This window comes from Candoia aspera, chromosome 3 (assembly GCF_035149785.1).
Source record: "Candoia aspera isolate rCanAsp1 chromosome 3, rCanAsp1.hap2, whole genome shotgun sequence".
NCBI classification, from domain to species: domain Eukaryota; kingdom Metazoa; phylum Chordata; class Lepidosauria; order Squamata; family Boidae; genus Candoia; species Candoia aspera.
The window spans coordinates 79375440-79394735 of NC_086155.1; the positions used below are offsets into that span (position 1 = coordinate 79375440).

General features: G+C 38.3%; 1 protein-coding gene across 1 annotated transcript in view; it reads right to left on the bottom strand.

The window, feature by feature from the left end:
* Positions 1-538: 538 nt before the first annotated feature.
* Positions 539-19296, bottom strand: part of TTLL7 (tubulin tyrosine ligase like 7) — a 64234-nt gene continuing 45476 nt past the window's right edge. Inside the window, exons 17-20 of the mRNA XM_063298185.1 lie at positions 17056-17136; positions 11469-11629; positions 10438-10611; positions 539-1891 (exon numbers count right to left, since the gene is read on the bottom strand). Of these exons, the coding sequence (XP_063154255.1) occupies positions 1777-1891; positions 10438-10611; positions 11469-11629; positions 17056-17136 (531 nt within the window). The 3' untranslated portion in view covers positions 539-1776. The remainder of the gene's footprint in view (positions 1892-10437; positions 10612-11468; positions 11630-17055; positions 17137-19296) is intronic.

Genomic DNA, 19296 nt, shown 5'->3' on the forward strand with positions numbered 1-19296 from the left:
TCACTTAAACTAAGAGGTCTCAGCATGCCCTTACTGAAAAATAAAAATTGCACATTTCTTATCCTTCTCTTCATGTTAAAAATATGCCCAAAGGTACATTAGCCTTTGGCATTTACACATGTTGTTTTTAACTGTGAAACAGAAATAACATACTTAGGAGTTTACTATCTTTATTCCCCTAAGCCTTATCATCTATCCTAATGGCACATTGCTCCGTACAAGAGGAGGAGGAAAACAAGAAACAGAAAACAGTAAGCTTTGCATAAATATTTCAAATCTAAAGACATTGTGCCTATAAAATAATCTAAAATTGTAATAGGTCCTGCAAGGTCAGTTTTTTTGGGCAAAGCAATCCTATACTCAGATAATGCTGAGAATGGAGTCCTGTAGCTATGAGACCAGTAGAACGGTCCCCGTAAGCTGTCTGCTACACCACAAAGTGGACAAGTATAAATTAGGGTTAGAACGTTCAAAATAGTCTGGCCATATAGACAACCATTTTCTGATCCTTTCCCCTCACTCTAAATTGAAATGGGTTTTTCCCTGGGACGCTGGCTTCTCTGTGGCTATGTTCCCAATTCTCTTGGCTGTCGGTGCAGTATTCCCATTAACTGTGTTGCTCTGGGGCTTTGAAACATTCCAGGGAGGGAGTGTCGGCAATCATGTACTAACTTCTCTTTTTAGTAAGCTGGTGGCTAACCAACTCTTCCTGTTCCTGCTGTAGACATCCTTGCCCGTTTTGCCTTAGATGAGTGGGATCAACCAGAGCAATTATACTTTGTAGTCTTCTTCCCTCACTTCCTTAAATGGGGAACTCTGTCCTGCCATCCCCCAGTCACACAAACAAAGTTTATTGTTGACATTATGTCTAATGTCTCAAAGCGAAGTGCCAGTTAGGGTTCTAGGCAAAGAAGTGTTAGCAATCTGCTCTATGAGAATTTCATAATGTGCTCTTCTGCATAATGATCTTTCTTCTTGTTCCCCAAAGTGCAGTCTTATAGCCTCTGAAACATGTGCATTATGAGACCAAATATAGCCCCTCTTGCTATGCACATTTTCATCAGGGTGGTGGATAATATACTGACTGTGATTTTATATATGGTGATGATTTGCTATAATTGGGTGCTGAGCCACAATATGTCCCACGTATTGGCAATGCAGGCAAGACGACTGATGCACTCATGGATCTCCCCTCTCCCAGTAAGCAAAATGGGACAGAAAATACACCAGATCTGGACCTAAGGTAAAACTGCACCTCCTGTGGGAACACAGCCACAGATCATAGTAGTATGGGATATGCCAAAGGTTGGTTCTCCTCTGTTCAACTCACATCTCTGCTATGCTCTAGCCTTTCAGTAAAGGTATCTTCACTGAGAGAACACCTCTGCCTGCAGAGAGTTCTACTAGCGCATGAGTTAAGATGGCAACATAACTGGTATTTCACCAGACAGCGGGGCTTCCACTAAAGTCTAAAGCCCCTCAGCTGAGAGATCTTCAGTATAGGACTGCACCCTCTGTGCCTCTGCAGCAAAAGTATCATTTTTAGTACAAAGTATTTAGTCATCTAGCAAATGTGGACATTCACATACCTCTGTAAACAGTTTAATAAGGTTTATTATATTCTGAGAAAGGTTATGTGTTTACAGCAGATTTTTGAGCTACATTTTATATACGGTAATAAATATATAACAGTATCTAAGTTCAGTTCCATCACACATTTATAATTGAGGAGAAAAATAAAGCAAATTGCCCATTCATATAACATTCCCTTTAGTTTCATGAGTGGTCATAGCTTGATGTAAACAAAACCGAGCGAGTCATTCCAGATGAGCTACACCCAAAACCGGTGGAGGGTTTCATGATGAATTGCAACGGTCCTGGTAGCAAATACCTGTAAGAGGGTTTAAGACAAAGGCGTAAGAATTCAACAGATAAGGTTTAAGACAAAGGCAAAATAATTCAACCCTTCAGCTAAACAAGCATTCATAAATAAATAATCTATAAGAAAGAGGGAACAGTCATTTGTGTGATTCCATCATAATATGACCAACCATTATATAATAATACCTTTATTACCTTGCCATAAGAAAGGTATAATTTTACTGATACTGCAATTGGCAATGCAAAGAAAACCTAGCAGGTTTTAAGGCAATATGTTAAAATTTTCCAAACATACATTTGAATAATATGATTGGCAAGCTGGTTATATTCCACTCAGAACATTGTCAAAATAGCATTTATAAAAAAGATGATTCAATCTTTCCTACCATACTTTTTCTATCTCATCCAAATTACAATCTCACAATCTCTGCAATGTAGGCTTTTGTTCCCATTGTTAAGTTGTGTTCCATTCACAGTTTTCAAACACAACCAGCAGGACAAATGCTTATTTGTGATGTTGCAGAAAGAAGCTGATCCATAATGAAACTTTGAATATATATGAGAAATATGCCATGTTTTTGCTCTATTTTTCATACTTCAAGTTTTGGCATTCCTCACATTTAGTTATATTTTCTGTATTTGTTTATTTTGCAGAATATATTCATTACAACATTTAATCTTCATGTACCAATGTAAATACGCGTGTGCGCGCACACACACACACTAAAACAATGTTTTAACAAAATGCTACCATCACCCCACACAAATTTCAATAAACCCTTTTGTATGAGAAGATTGCAAACTAGAGATATACACTTCAGTGTGTCTACATTAGGATGTGTAACTTGTGACCTTCCAGATATTGTTGGTCTTCAACTCTATCAAACCCAGTCAGCATGGCCAGTGATCAAGGATAATGGAAGTTCTACCTCAAGGGTTGACAGTCTTTTGATGACTAGCAGCCACAATTAATACTGAGGGGCTGGGGAGAATAGCCAGGGGACACAGGGGTATAATAATGATTCAAAATGGGTGTGGATAAGATTGTCTGTGAATTCATGGGACAGTTTAAGAATTTTCTTAAGGAAACTTATTTTAGGGCTTACATTTACATTACTACAGTTCTCAGTATTTCCTATCTCAAAATGGAAGCAATTTTGGTGCTCTTATTCATGAATAGGTGATGACCATTATACATTAATTAAGAGTAATATGCAGAAATTCATCATGTTTCTATGTTTGATGCACACCAGTTGAAAAGAAATAGAATGCAAGTGTTTTTAGCCATTCCTGAGGCAAGGAAAAACTGAAGCAACATCAGCTGCCATGCTGCTTGCTTAAATTGTAGTTTAATAAGCTAGGTTTATCATTATGTACAAATCTGGCAATCCTCCTGTTTCCTAGGAGAATTAGCATGTGAAAAAGCCCTCAGTCAGTGTATAGAAGAGAACAGTTAAATGTTAAAATGCCATTGATTTCAACTGGATTCTGACATGCCTACCTTTCTATGGGATGTGTCCCAAATTCTGCACTTGTTGCATTTGATGAGAAAATCATTGAAGAGTAAAGCAGAACCAAATATTTTCAGCAACATTGCAATGGACAGAACTTAAGATATTTTACAGTATATTTATTTAATGTAAAGTTTATATTTCAAAGCTCTGTATTTGAGTTTCAAAGTACTGATGGTCAGTTTTATAATTTCAGCTTAAGTCTTTGTAAACACATAGTTTGGTATACAGTGCTGTAACGAACATGTTCCAATACATCTCTATGTTACTTAAAAATACAAAAAGGGGAGAAACTTATCATATTTGAGAAAACTCTCTATACTTTGAGGATTAGCCTGTTATGAGGCAGAAGACAGAGACAGAGGGATTCACATAACTTTACTTCCTGCCATATTCACTTCCTTAAATGTATAACAGGACTTCCCTGGGCATTCCTCTGCACTGCTTTCAAACAGATATAGGCCTAAGAAGATTGTACGCATAGTTCTTTTCAACAGATGTATCTTTCAGTTGCTTAGGATGATGAGCAAGAATCAGACTGGAACAGGTCAAGAAGAAATTTAGAAGTGAAAGTGGAAAGTGCAAGTCATTTTCCTTTGGAGCAGGGAACAGAAAAGAGAGAGACACTCTTTTGTAAGATCTAGAACAGATCTTTTAAAAACCAAGGGATAAAGCTTTTATTCAGTATAGAACAACATAATGTCTATACTTTCCTTTGATAATAACATCATTTGCCCCTTTTTTAAAATTGGCCAAACACACACCAGCGAATCTATCCATTGGCTAGGCCAACCCATGCCCAACCCACTTCCCTCCCTTCTGTGGGAAATGCCAAGGAAGATTCTTCACAATGCTGTAATATTAAGGCTTACTCAGTAAATCACGTTACCCTTTTACATAAATTCTGTATTCTGGAAATGTTTTTTAAATTGGGTAGTTTCAACATTAAAAGTTGATAAATACTGCCTTTGGAAGTACATCAAGCAATTCTAACTTCTTCTTTGAAATGAATTCAGATACGTTATTTCCAGATATTATCTGGAATTCATGTTTCTCCCCAGTGCTCAGGCCAGGCATTATGATTTCTGTGGAAAACATTTTATGCCTAGCACACTGTTATACTTCATACATACAATGTGGTACTACCATTTATATATGCACATACTGGAAATGTGTGAATCAGAACGTAACACTTCCCTTCCTCACCCATCACATGCCTACAGAACTTTAAGACTTAAAAGCAAGTGGAACATGAGCCACTTAAGAAAAATACTTTCTACCTTAAAAGCTTTTCCACTCTACTGTTCCTTGTATTTTCTTTTAAAAAGACAAGCATGTTCTATGTGGCCTTTATACTGCTTATCCAAAATTATGACAGGGTCAGTGTGAGGGAGGACATAGAATTAAGGGGTAAATTGTTTTGTGTTGCTCTGTTGTCATGAGTGCCGTTGAGCTAAAGTCATCAGCGCAATGGCACACATGACAATGACAAGGAAATAGGTGAAGGGGTACAAGTTAAGTAGCCATCAACCTACAACGACTAACGGCCAACAAACAATAGCCAAATGAATCACGGAGCCACCCAAACCATCAGCGGCAATACAACGGGGATCGCCCAGCTGAAAGCAATCAGCAGAGGAATGGAAACCTGATGATGGGCGATCCCGGAAACCCTCACCCACCGGCAGGGCAACGCATGGGACAAAAGGGGGGTGACGTGACCGTGAGCGAGGGGGCGCTGACCGGCGCGGGGTATTTAAACCCCGCACCGGCGCGCTCCTGTCACTCTCAGCTTTTTTCTACCAACGCTGTACCTGCCCTGCAATAAACCAGAGCCTGATTCGCAAACCAGTGTCTGAACGTTATTCAGAGATAGGCAGCGCATGACATCTGTTGATATATGCACAAGCCTGAACAAGCCCTGACCCAGAAGCATCATACCAAATTTTGCTATACCAGACTAAACCAGACTGTTATTTAATGAAGTTGTGATATAACCACCATCTCATTATCAAGATTTTAGCAAATTGCTAATTCGCCATTCATCAATGACTCTCTGATTTATTTGCTTAAATCACAGGCAATACCAGCAGAAGTAGAACTTGAATAAAAACCTACAAACAATAATTTATCATAAATTGTCTAATAATCACCCTTTAATTTATTTCCCATTACTAACATACTATAATTACTTGCAGGTATTAGATAAATGCTCAAAAAATGCATAAAAATAACACCTACCCTAAGCAGAAGCTACGTTACGAGTAATGCTTATGCTAGAACTAGTGCACATAATAAAGCACACTGTTTAGAAAATGTTACATCATTAGTTGATGAATTCTATGCACCATGCAGTAACAGTCACAATGATTAAATGCCGTGACTGCATATGCTAAAGTCAGGTTGTTGTTATGAAAGGCTTCCCTTTTGTAACTGCAAACAAAGACCTGCTTTAATGGAATGATGTCTGTATTTCAGGTTTCCTTCCTCCCAGACCAAATCCAATGAAGTGTGTAAAATGGCAGAGTTCATGCCTAAGGCTGCATGCAAAGATCATTAAATATGTCCACAGCCGGTAGAAAGGACACATTAATTACAGGTTTTGAAGGTTCATGGGAAAAAAAAATAAATTATACAAAAAAGTGGGAAAAGGAGCTTTTTGTAAAGGGCAAAGGAAGAGATAGAGAAGGAGTGGAGTATTTTAAAGACATTTCTTAATGATAAAGTCTTTACTATGGCATTTTATCACTCAGAAATGAAGAGATATTCCTGGACATTTTGCCAACAGATAGTGGTTAGCTGAACTGTGTAAGTCTGACTCAATGTGAATATACAAGCTGCATTCAAATAACTCCCTGTAATGTAAATCATGAAGAGCAAGAATGATCTTTGGTCAAAGTTGATTAACGTTAGATCAACACTGAATAAGGATAAACTGTTAGCCACGCATGTTTTGTTTTGTTGGAACTGTCTGCCCTACCAAATGCTTTTTACATTTGGCTTCAAGTTACATGACGCCAGTGGCTCTGAGTACCTAGTAAGACAATGATGCCAAAGAACTGAACATCATCACCTATTGCTTCAACTCTAGAGCACTTAAAAAAAAAAAAGTACTCTGCTTTCAGCAAATCCTACCAAGTAAATATATGCAAGCTACAGAAATCAAAGGTGGTGGTTAACAAAGGAATTAAAAATGCCTCCTTCAAGCCTTTGTGCTCCTAAATTAACAAACCAAGAGTGCTAGACATAATCTCCATCTCAGCACTTTTAAAATAAAAAATCGCTGGCTCAATCACAGGTTGAACTTCCATCCAGATTAGTAGAACTAATTCCATATGGACACTACTCTATACACGTTCTGCCCCTCCAAAGAAGCATCTACTAAACACGTGTAATGCATTACTGTACAGATTCTGTCCAGAAGCTGCAGCTACTGATCTCTTTTAAATATGCATATGATCACTTGCAAAATTAAGTTTGCCTTTGCTAATGTGTAAAATGCACCGCAGTAATCCAAATGGGAGGCCTTTCTCACGGTCAACCATGCCTTAGTAACCTCCCATTTGGATTACTGCAATGTGCTTTACATGGGGCTGCTCTTGAAGACCATCCAAAAGCTACAACTGGTCCAGAATGCAGCAGCATGCACAGTTTTGGGTGCCCTACACTTCACCCAAGTAACACCACTGCTGCATGAGCTGCACTGGCTTCCATTTGCTTTCTGGGTGCAATTCAAGGTGCTGGTTATCACCTTAAAACCCAACATGGCACAGGTCCAGATTAATTGTGGGACTGCCTCTCCCTGGGGGTATTTTCCTATCCTACTAGGTTAGATAGGGTGGGTATGCTCCAGATCCTCTCCATTAAATGTTGTCATCTGATGGGACCTCAGAGGCATGCCTTCTTGGTGGCTGCCCCAGTCCTTTGGAACAGCCTCCCACCAAAGTTCAGAGGGATCCCTACCCTTTTAGCCTTCTGGAGGGCTGTGAAGACCTGGCTCTTCCCCCAAGCGTTGGGCTAGGATTTTATTTATTTAATTTATATACCACCCACCTCACTATAAAAGTGACTCTGGGCGGCTTACAAATAAAAGTTATGAAAACCATTATAAGCCAGTGTGGTACTGTCATTAAGGCATCAAATGAGGACTGGAAAGACCCAGGCTCAAGTCTACATTTAGCCCTGGAAACTCACTGGGTGGCAATGGGCCAGTCATTCCCTCTCAACCTAACCTACCTCATTGGGATTGCTGTTGTGAGGATAAAAAGAAGGGAGAGTCCATGTAGCTGCCATGAACTCCTAGAGAAAAGGTAGATCTATAAATCTAACAGATAAATAAATGGTGCCTTCCAGATACGTTGGACTACAACCCTACCTTATAGCAGCTCTCCAGCTTCTCAGGCAAGGACTTTTTCCAGCCTTGCTACTGAGGTCTTCTTAACTGAAGATGCTGGCCCTGAATGACGATGCTTCTCAGCAGTTTGGTTCATCTTTGAGATGTTTCCCCATCAAAATCTGGTTCTGATTATTTCAAATTACTCAAACTGAGGTGGCAATTTTCTGTGGAACTATGTTGTGTATGGAAAAGGAGACAGAAACACGAATTCAAAGGATTTGAGCCATCCCTTATCTTATTTGAAAGGCAGGTTTGGCAAGGGCATCAAGAAGACTATGTACTTTCCTCAGGAAAAAAAGGAGCACTCTGATGGCAATTTCATATGATCTTAGAAATGGAGAGTGGACATTTCAATTCTTTCCAAAGGCAATGCTGATGACCAAATGACTGTTGGTTAACTGCTGGAAAGAAATTAAACACTTCAGAACTGGAAATTAAGGACTGGAGCATTTCCAAGAAAGGCTAGTTATAACAAAAAGAAGTCAGAGTGGATCTTTAGAAGGGGGTGGATTTACTGCAACATCATGAAATTCTCAGCCCTAGGGACACCCGTCAGGAATCATCGTTCTCTTTCTCAGAGTTGTCAAACTGGTTGAAACTAGCTTTTTTTATGACAAGGGCTACTGCGTGATTATTTGGGCATTAGTCTTACTACATTAAAAAGATATGAGAAACTCTCTGAATCTGAACTGTGTAGAATTTAAAATGCCCTTTTGAACATTAAACAGGCTGAAAGCCTACACCAGTATATTGAACAGGAGATTTCGGAGATTTTTGAAATGATTTGGGCTCAAAAGAGTTGGAAGAAACTTTTTGCATATCTCTGTTACATTTATATCCCACCCTTCTCCTAGAAGCTTTGATTGGTTAACATGGAGTCTCCCTTCTTTCTATCCCTCCACCTCCTCCACCATAGGCCTGTAAAACTAAAGAGCTAAGAAAAAATGCCTGGCCCAAAGTTCTTAGTCTGATGGAGACTTGCACCTGGATTTCTCCAATCCAAGGTTGCCACCTTAAAAATTAGACGAACATCATATTTTTAAAAAAAAACTTTATGCCGAGGCTACCCTCTGGAAATGTATTTCAATTTTTGTCATATACATGTTCCAACGTAATGGAGTAAGGCAGGCAAGATCACTAACATGTTGAATTTTGGGGATGTATCCCAAGCATTCACCACAAATAGAATTATTTCAGAATGAAGTAAGTCAGCTTCAGAGCAATGAGATCATTCTATATCATAGCTATGTCTAAGATGTGCCACATCCTGATCACTGTGGTTCAATGATAAGGAAATTCCATAAGCAGTGGTGATATACCTGGCTGGGTTTACATTTCTAAGAAAATAATGCCTATCCTTAATTTTGCTTCTTTTTGAAAGGCCTGTTGAATTAAAATAATGTTCCATCTAGCCTAGAATCATTTCCAGCAATGGCTTGTTAGACATTTTGGGGGAAATGCTTTTGATTTCTTGTAAGTACCATGGGTAATTTGGTATGCATAAGTTTATCATGATACTCTTCTAATTCTCAGCTACTCAATATACAGCAGGTGTAGGTATGGCCTATAAGTTCCATCATTCTCAGTCATTATGAGCAATGGCCAGGTATCAGTCCAGAAATAAATGGAAGGATAAACCACAGCTGGGATAAAACCTATGGCTGTTATTACAATGTATAGCAACAAATCTATAAGTTAAATCAAAATCTCCATAGATGAAGCTCTCGGCGGGTTTATTATTATTAATTTGCCCAGACATTCATTTAAAAATTACTTCAGGATGCAAACCTGATGTTGTATTCAGAGAATTAGGCAAATATAATGAAATGTTAGCCTAAGGATCCATTTTGTAAAGTTTATTGTTTTTTTAGAATTGCAATACGACCTTACATCTCTTTGACTATGCCCTGGACATCAATATCCATAAGGCTAATCTAGCAACCAAAATGTCTTGAGCATAGCATGTGTACCAAAAGTACTTTCTACGACTGCATAGCATTCAAAACTGAATTGGGAGGCTGATGGAAAAATTATTCTGAATGCTATTACTAACTGAAGAAACCTTTGTCAAAGATTTCTAGATCATTCACCATTAAGTAACAGCTTTTCAGAAATTATTCTGGTTGAAATGAAAGAAGGATAATCATTTTGGTTTACAGGAACTCAAAACTGGAAGAAATTCTAATACATTTCTTGCTCTACTTATTAAAAAGCCCACCCCCACCCCCCAAAAAGGTGGCTTTGTATAGATGTTCATCAATCCTATGCCAATCTATTCAATGCATGGGATTCACTTCCATTACATTAACATGCACCAACTTGGTGCCCCTCAGATATTTTGCATCACTAAGTTCTGGAAAACTAAAGGGAGAAAGTGACTATACTTCTGCACTAAAATTTATAGGCAACAATCAGAAACTAGGAATTGCATATATAAGAATCAGTTTAAATACCTGTAAGCTGCTGGATTGGAGTTACTACACTGGGATGAAACATTAAAAGTTAAATTCAACTTTTAATTTAGTTTGGTGTCAACTGAGATTGTGCAACAAACTCCAACAGTATAATCACATACATAATCACACCCTGGCATCCCTGCATTGCTTTTAACATCAGACCACAAAATGTCAAATTCAGCATCATGCATACCTTGTGTCATCCCAATCAGGATTCATTCCAGGGATGGACCCTCTAGCATCAGCCGAGTATTTGTAAACCACTAGCAGGCACTGTTTACAAAGCTCAACTATTCGTTGGCAACACTGGAGCTGATCGGCAGTCACTGCTTCTGTGCTTTTACTGAATATTGTCTCCCAAGAGCTCCTGTTGACATGGAAACAGACATGACCTCATGCTTTCTGTCACAAATGACAATCTGAAATCTTTACTGCTCTACATGAGAAATTTAGCCACAGAGAACGAAGAGAATTAATGTATGACCTTGTTAGTTTACAGTAAAGAACTGTTTCTGTTTCACCAGCAGATGGTGGGAAATAGGAAAATACTAATTAATAATTCAGCCTTTGTATTTCAAAAAGCCTCACTGGTCAGAGTTTCTGTGGCAGAATTGTTTTTGAGGAAAGGAAAGTTTTGGAATGGGAATTGTATTCTTTTTCCCCAGCAACTGTTCCCCTGAAATCCAGCAACATTGTCAGAATGGGCTCTGGAAGGAGCAAAAAGTACTTCAGGAGACACAGGGAGCTACTTCTGCTCTTGACTCTAGAACAGCTTTCCCCAGCTTTCTGCCTCCTGGGTCTGATTAACTTCAGTTCTGATCATCTCCTGCCAGGATGACTGTGGTCTTTAGACCACCAGATGCTGAGGGAACACTCCTCTATAGAGCTGAGCAAGTGAGCAAAGCAGCAAAATGCCTGCGTATGTGTTTGTGTGAAATTTCAGTTCAAACCACTGCTTCACAAAGGGGTATGCTTATGATTTTAAGCAAGTCTATATTGATTAAAAAGTCCTGAATCCACAATCTTCCCAACACTAAGAATACAGAATATAGAACTAGAGAAATGAATATTCTTGAGAAACTCTCAGCAAGTAAACAGTATTACTAAATAAACTATGAGGAAAGCAAAATCCACGGCAGTCACAAAAGAGAAAGAGCTTTGTTTTTATTCAAGGAAAGCCACCAGAGTGTCTGTGTCTGTGTGAGTGTGAGTGTATACTCTTACCCTGAATTACAGAAACAGTTCCACAGCCCCTGGCCGTGGCTCCATAATAGACGATTAAACACACGGTTAAAAAGTCGGTACAAATGTAAACATTCAACATCTGAAATTCTCCAGATATGCTTCAGGACAGAGCGAATACTTGCTTTCACAATGTCTAAAACCTACAGGAAAGATTACATTGAGAAAAAATAAATAGAAGTTAAGGAACACTTGAAAAAGTAACTTGAAAATTATGTGACAGGTTCTAGGATGAATTAATTTAAAAAAATACATTTTTAGCCCCTTGCTTGTTGTCACAAGTTACCTCAAATATATGCAATCGAAATATTATTTAAAAACAAATATAAATTATTTATTTATTTATTAGGCACATGGAAACTCCTACCACCACAACAAAAGAAAATATAAAAGGAAATAAGGAGGAGGCAACTTCAAAAAAAGTTGTGTAGCCTTCGTTTTTTGAGTTCACTTTATTTTCTCTTTCATGAACCAGAACTAATTTTTTGAGTATAAAGCACTCCTATCAGGATGCTTCCAGATTTATATAATTTGAATCCATTTACCATGGTGGTTGAGATGTAGCATTTTCTCATAAAGGCCAAATTCAAAGGAAACCCACTCTTCCTGTGTGCAACCTAAGACGGCTACACACAGTATTGATTGGCTATAAATCTTTGATGTCATGAGATGAACTCTGGAACAGTGTTTCAATTTAAAACAGAGGTTAGTCATGATAATGGTGATGTTTTGAATCGGATTTTATAGTACATCAAAATGAGAAAATCTCTGCTTGACATATACAGTAGAGAAGGGAAAAGATGTTAAAGCGATCCAGTTTCAATGTCCTGATTAATAAATATTCATGCCACTGATATTCCAAGCACAAGCAAATACCGAATTCAACCTGCTGAGAAAAGCCAATCCCTGGCCTTTCTGTGCTTCAATAGCCACCCTTGATTTCCTATAAGGCTGACACTATTTGAACATTCTGATACTATTTTTCTACCTAAATCATGTCCAAGTTAAACTCTACATAAATGTTTTCAAACACAAGGCATCTACAATTCTTATCGTTTTCTGAATATCTTGCAGATGGTTTTGAGGGTGACTTCTTTCATTTGATTACATAGGAAGCCACTAAATTATGGCAGTACTGGCATGGCAAATATGACATTTTAAATAGAAACTGATGCCATTCCTGTTTAATATTGTACTAGACTGTTATGTACAACTGCTTCTGGTTCATAGTGAGAAATTATTGTTACCTTTTTTAAAAAAAAAATAGGTCACAATTATTCTTATGGCAGCTTTAATTTGTCTTCTATTTATGTATTTAAACAAAATGCATAACTTTATTGCCCTCTGGATCCAGCCATGGTTAGCCTACTATTTGAAGTATTTCTTCTTTCTTGGGATATGCATTGTTCTTTACCATTCAGTAATGTAATATCTGAAGGGCTGATTTCTATAACTAAATGACATAGGACAGGCACATTAAAGGGCCATGTGGCCACTTAGATGCAGACCTCACTGCTGGGAATATATACACAGCCTTGGAAGAGAAATTAAAACTGTTCACATGAAACCAAGTCCTTCTGCCTTAGGACAGTAACTACTTTATTTCAATTCCTTTCAGTGTTGACTAGATGTCATAGCCTTACTTCTTGCTGCAATTAACTTATCAATTCCAATCTTCTGTAAATGAAGGTTAGAAATGCATAGACTTTATACTGGACCAACATGTTCCGCTCAGCATCAAATGTGAAAATGTAAACATAAGATCATTGCAGAAACTATTCTGTGGCTTTAAGGTTAATTGACTATGAATTAAAATAAAGGCTGGTTTTAAAGAAAATGTATTTAAGAATGCCTGGACCAGAAACTCTACACAAAGTAGTATAGATAAATGGATGGACGGACATACCAGGGTGCACAAATGCCTGGAAACCACAGGTAATTTTATACACAATGCAGGAAAACTGAATTTAGATTTACAGGGACAAAAACCAATACTCTTTTTGCAGACATGTTTTGTATTGTATATAGTCATTATATGGTTTTGCGGACATGTTCTGTATTGTGTAAGAATAACTGCAGAACAGCAAATTCTTCTTTCACAAATCTAATCTATTGATAGCATATTCTAAAAAAAATACCCTTCCTTGAGCTTTGCGACAAATTGCAGCTTCAAGTCAAGCTAATATAATCACAACAGTTATCACAAATCTAATACAATGGAAGCAGATTTAGAAACAAGTTTCTATAACAACCCCCATACATGATATGGCTACCAAAACCCCCTCTATCTTATCTGCCAACCATTTTTGCAGCAGAACCATTCTGGCCACAGACACAAATTTTCCATTAACCTAATCCTTCAAATGGATATGCACCCAAGTGTTGGCTTGTATTTTTGATTTGTCACAATTGTTGTATACTCTCCTTAACAAATATCTTGCAAAAATGTACAGGTAGTCCTCACTTAACAACCACAAACCAGACCGGATTTTTGGTTGCTAAGCAAAGGTCATTAAGCAAATCCAACCCGATTTCACAACCTTTTTTGCAGTGGTCATTAAAGCAAATCACTGTGGGCGTTAAGCAAATCATGTGGTCATTAAGCAAATCACATTAACAAGTGCCCAAATCGTGATCACATGACCAGAGGGACACTGCAATGGTCATAAGTGTGAGGACCGGTCGCAAGCCAGTTTTTTCAGCTCCATTTTAAGTCCAAACCATCACCAAACGAATGGTTGTTAAATGAGGACTACTTGTATGCAGATATATTTTATACTGCCACTTTCTCTTTTCTGCTTCTTCCTTCCTAAGCACTTGCCCTTGCTACCACAGAAGGCACTGGGTTTTGAGACCAGGCCACACTGTGTACTCACATACGTTAAGGTGCAATGTCAGTGTCAAACCTAACCTTAAAAACAAGATCAGGATTAAATACAGAGAAGCCTACCGCAACCCACTGCTTGCCAGAAGAAGCTGAAAAGTCAATAGTACTTCAGATAACATTCATCCTCTCAGTCATCAGGCATGCTTTTCTCAAGTGAACACATTTTCTACACAATGATCTAGTATGTCATCCTGACTTAGCCCATGTATCTGGAGTATCACTTAAATCAGTGGGAAAAAGCTGCTGACATGTAGGTTTTTTTCAGGGGGTCCCCTTTAACCACCTATAGGAAAATACAGGTTGGGATGGTTTTAAGAATAGCCAAGCATGAGAATAATTGAATAGTTTGAAGCACAGCTATGGGAACTACAAAGTAAGGAGAAATAAAATAGCACAAATATTCCTTATTTTTTGACACCCTAATTCTGGGGACTGTAGGAATGGTGAAATCCCATGCTTGTGCATGTTTAGGTGGCAGTAGCTTGGGAAGGATGTAGGAGAAGGATGTTGGAGAAGGAAAGTGGAAGGAAATGATCCATGAGATACCAATGGAACATGGTATAGAGATGTGTGCAGAAGAATAGCCTCACATCAGTCCTCCCTTCCTTTTATCTCCCCCCATCCCCGCCCCCCGGAGACTTCAAGGCAGCATGAGTAATTGGACCACACCCATGTTCTAACTATAAAAGGAAGATGCCTCTAGCACCCAGCACCTGAATATAGCTGCATCCACCAAGAGACTGAAGAGACACCAAGACTGTTAGCTCTTGCAGGCAAACAAGAGGAAGCACCAAGATAAAGTGCAGTGTGCAGTAGGTGACATTTATTTATTTATTTTCTATCCCACCTTTATTATTTTTATAAATAACTCAAGGCGGTGAACATACCTAACATTCCTTCCTCCTCCTATTTTTCCCACAACAACCCTGTGAGGTGAGTTGGGCTGAGGGGGGGTGACTGGCCCAAGGTCACCCAGCTGGCTTCCATGCCTAAGGCGGGACTAGAACTCTCCGTCTCCTGGTTTCTAGCCTGTTGCCTTAACCTCTAGACCAAACTAGACCATGGGAAAAGCAGGGGTGGAGTCCAATCCCCCAGCAGTTGAAAGCTGAGTTGAGCAGTGAAGCTGACAGCCACTCTACCTCCTCTGGAAATGCCAACAACCAACAGCCTGCCAGATACTGGTAACACATCTTTCCCACTTCCAAAGAGTGAACACCTAGGAGATGCCGAGGTCCCTGCACCAGTTCAGGCTGGCAGCCACTTGTACTTGGCTGAAATACTAAAATCCCAGCCAGCGACAAAACCAGCCAAATTTAAGGTAAATAAAGGAGGGGTAAAGAGGTGGTTCTAGCTCAGGAGTGTTCCCCACAATCCCTGGTCAGGAGAATAGCCAGGGACAGCGCTGACAAAGCCGGTTATTTTATGCAGGTGTAATGAATTCAAGCCTGCCTATAAGAAAAAGGGGAAAACTGTAAATAGGAATTTTTAGAATTTAGAACATAGGCACCTAGGTACATAGCATAGGTATAGTGATAAAGAGTTAGGAATAGGTAAGTAACGTAAGTAAGGAATACATGAGTAAGTTGGTTAGATAGATGAAGTAAAGCAGGGAACAGGGAGCTATTTCCAAGATTTTATTTCTAAATATGAATGAAACTGATTAGAAAATCAGTAAGAAGAACATGAGGTAGATTCAAAATTCCTTCTATGTTCTGGGATTCAATATTAAAGTATGTGACACATTTTCCCCTAACCAACATTTTTCATGGTGGCAAGTTTTCTGCGTAATCAAAGCTGGACCTTTTCTGCAATGGAGGGGGAAAATGTCCTTTGACGCAAGAATCAAGTATCCAGACTGACAACTGCACCAGAATATTATTTATGCCAATTGATCATTGTGCAATTGTGCATAATCTGTTTTGGAGTGCATAACAGATTGTGGGAGTGCATCCAGTCCTTAAAGCTGTGCAATGATGTGCTTGCTTTTGAAAATTACAAGAAGCCTAATGGTGCAGTTACTTTAGCTAGAACTTGATGGGTGATGTAAAAACTTTGCATTTTAGATGAAATCACTTGTCAAGATGACAGGTTTCATTATTAAATTACCTTTATTGGTTTGAACAAAATATGCTTTTCCTCTTAGGGCTGCTCTTATTTGAATATTCTATTTATTAGCACTACAAATAATGCACTGTATTTTTAGGATTACCGATAAACCCATGGATAAAAAGAAAATGGAGACATTTCTCTGTATAGCATGTTCCACCATTTTGCTACTTTGGAATTGTAATTCTCTTGCTCTGTTTAGGTGGCAATTCCTATCATTACATTACTCTGTAATGTGCCATCTGCACAGATGATGTGGTGAAAAAGCACTGCATCATTTCTCACTGTGAGCATGAGAAAGACTGGAGAAATGGAAGTCTATGAGTCTGATGCTCACCATAGTCTACTCTTGCTGATGGAAATCATAGTTTCCTCTTTTATCTTTAAACCTATGTATTTAGCATCCTAAAGGATACTTTTAAATGGGCAAATATATATATGCCTCCTACTCATTCTTAAAAATACGGAGGACTACTGAATTTAAAGGTATAGCATTAGTAGGTCCTAACAAAGCAAATATGACTAATATAGTTGTTCACATGGCTAACAGAGTGAAAACAAGAATTTGCTACTCACCTTTCGCTGTTTTACAGAATCTAGCTTTATTAACCAATATGATGCCACTTTTGATTTATGGTATTTCCAGTTATCCATTATCTGTACCAAAGACCAAAGAATTAAAGTTAGAATGGAGAACGGTGTAGTTTCTAATTAATTAATTATGCACATACACTCATTCTTTCACTCATTCATTTATTCTACTGTCACATGTCAAATGCAACTGAATTTGCTTCTCTGCTAGTGTGCTCTAATGAGAACAAACGTTAGCCACTATGCAGGAGAAAACATTGCAACCATTACTGTGCATATGTGAGAATTGCCTGCAAATTAACCATAAGGCAGTAGCATCCATGAGGAGGTCAAAGTAGTCAGTCTGACAAAACTAGCATCACTCCCTGCAATGGAAGCTCCACCCCTTTTGTATGTGCATCATACTGTTACACATACATCCCAGCGAGGTGCTGCTTGCAGTTGGAGCCACCTAATGTAAAAAACATAACCTTCCTAGATCAAGCCAAGGGCTCACCTAGTTCACACAGTGGCCACTCACATGCATTCAAGAAACTCACAGACATAGGAAAGCAAGAGTCCTCTGTTACTATTGCCCCATAGCAGCTGACATTTAAGGTGGGCTGTCTGTGATTCAGGACATTTTATTTATTTATTTGTTTGTTTGTTTGTTTGTTGTACTTTTATACCGCCCATCTCAAAACTCTGGGTGGTTTACAAAAGATTTTAAACAATTAACAGTTGAATATAAATCAAAAAATACATTATAAAAATATAAATCTACAAATATAATAAAAACTCTAAAATATTAAATATAATATATAAACCCAAGATGGCGAAATTGCAGACTTGTTAAAATTCCCTGAGGCCGCGTCAGGGTGCCAGCCACCCCCATGATGAATTATCCCCCCTCCCACCCCAAGCGAGGTGGCACAGCCATATCTTGAGGCCCTTACGGAAGGCCAGGAGAGTGGGGGCTTGTCTTATCTCTGGGGCTTATGCCAAAGGACAGGAACTATGGCAGAGAAGGCCCTCCTCCTGGACCCTGCCAATTGACACTCTCTCATGGACAGGGTCCATAACATGCCCTCTCTGTATATAGCCACCAATATTAATAGCTGGATCCTCCATGCATGTGCCTAGTATCCTTGAAATACCATTTAAACCGAAGGCCATTTCTGTACCTGATAACCACAAATTCCACACTTTCACTATATTATGTAAAAAAAAAATCACTTCCTTTTATCAGTCTTGAATCTCTCATTTAATTTTAAAGATAACCCCAAGTGAAAAAGGGAAGAAAAAAACCCTTCTCTTTACGTATATTTTCTTACCATGAATTTGTATAGCTCAACTGTATCTTCCCACATAGGGGATCTCCTCTAACCCATAATAATTTTAATTGGAATTTTTTCAGTTTTGTTTTCACTCTACAATGTCATCCTTGAGGGTTGGTAACCAAAACTATATCTTACCTTCCAAATTGTTTTAAGGGTATCACTGAATTACTGGTTTTATTTTTACATTTTTACAAATCATTTTTCTAATGATTTGAGGCATGGAATTTCCCTTTTTAAGAGCACCTGCATGCTATGTTAACACTTCATTAATAGAACATCATATCTTAATATCCCAATAATGTAAGTGTGAAGTTTCAAATATTTATACCAATAATTTGCACTTACATTATTTACTCTGAAGGCATTTGCCATTTTGAGACTTATGCACACAATCCTTTGGAGCTCTTTGCAATCCCATTTTGATTTTACTACTCTGAATAGTTTAGTATCACCAAAAACCTGGCCATCTCACTACTCATTTTTAAACAGACTGAAAAGTGCCAGTTCCTGGGGGAATCCTTCTTCTAAATATCTCTCTAAACTGAAAACTGTCTATTTAGGAGTTAGCAATCCAAAAGGATTAGCTGTTCTTTTATCCCATTGTTGTTGAGACTGCTAATGGAAATTTCCTAACATGTTCCTAAATGCACATTTCCTATTTGTTCTGTTTTACAGCTGTCATTTTTGTATACAGATGTATGTATGCAAAATTTTGAAAACTAAGTCTGATGTTAAAGCACTACTTTGCAACACAAAAGTTCTTTTAAAATACTGTACAGTAGATAGTTCTACTAAGTACTACACTAGTTGTGCCACTAGATGGTGCAAATATGTTATTTAAAAAAGAGCTTGCTGAAAGACTAACAATATTATTTATAATACTCTATATGTAAAAGTAAAAGAAGTT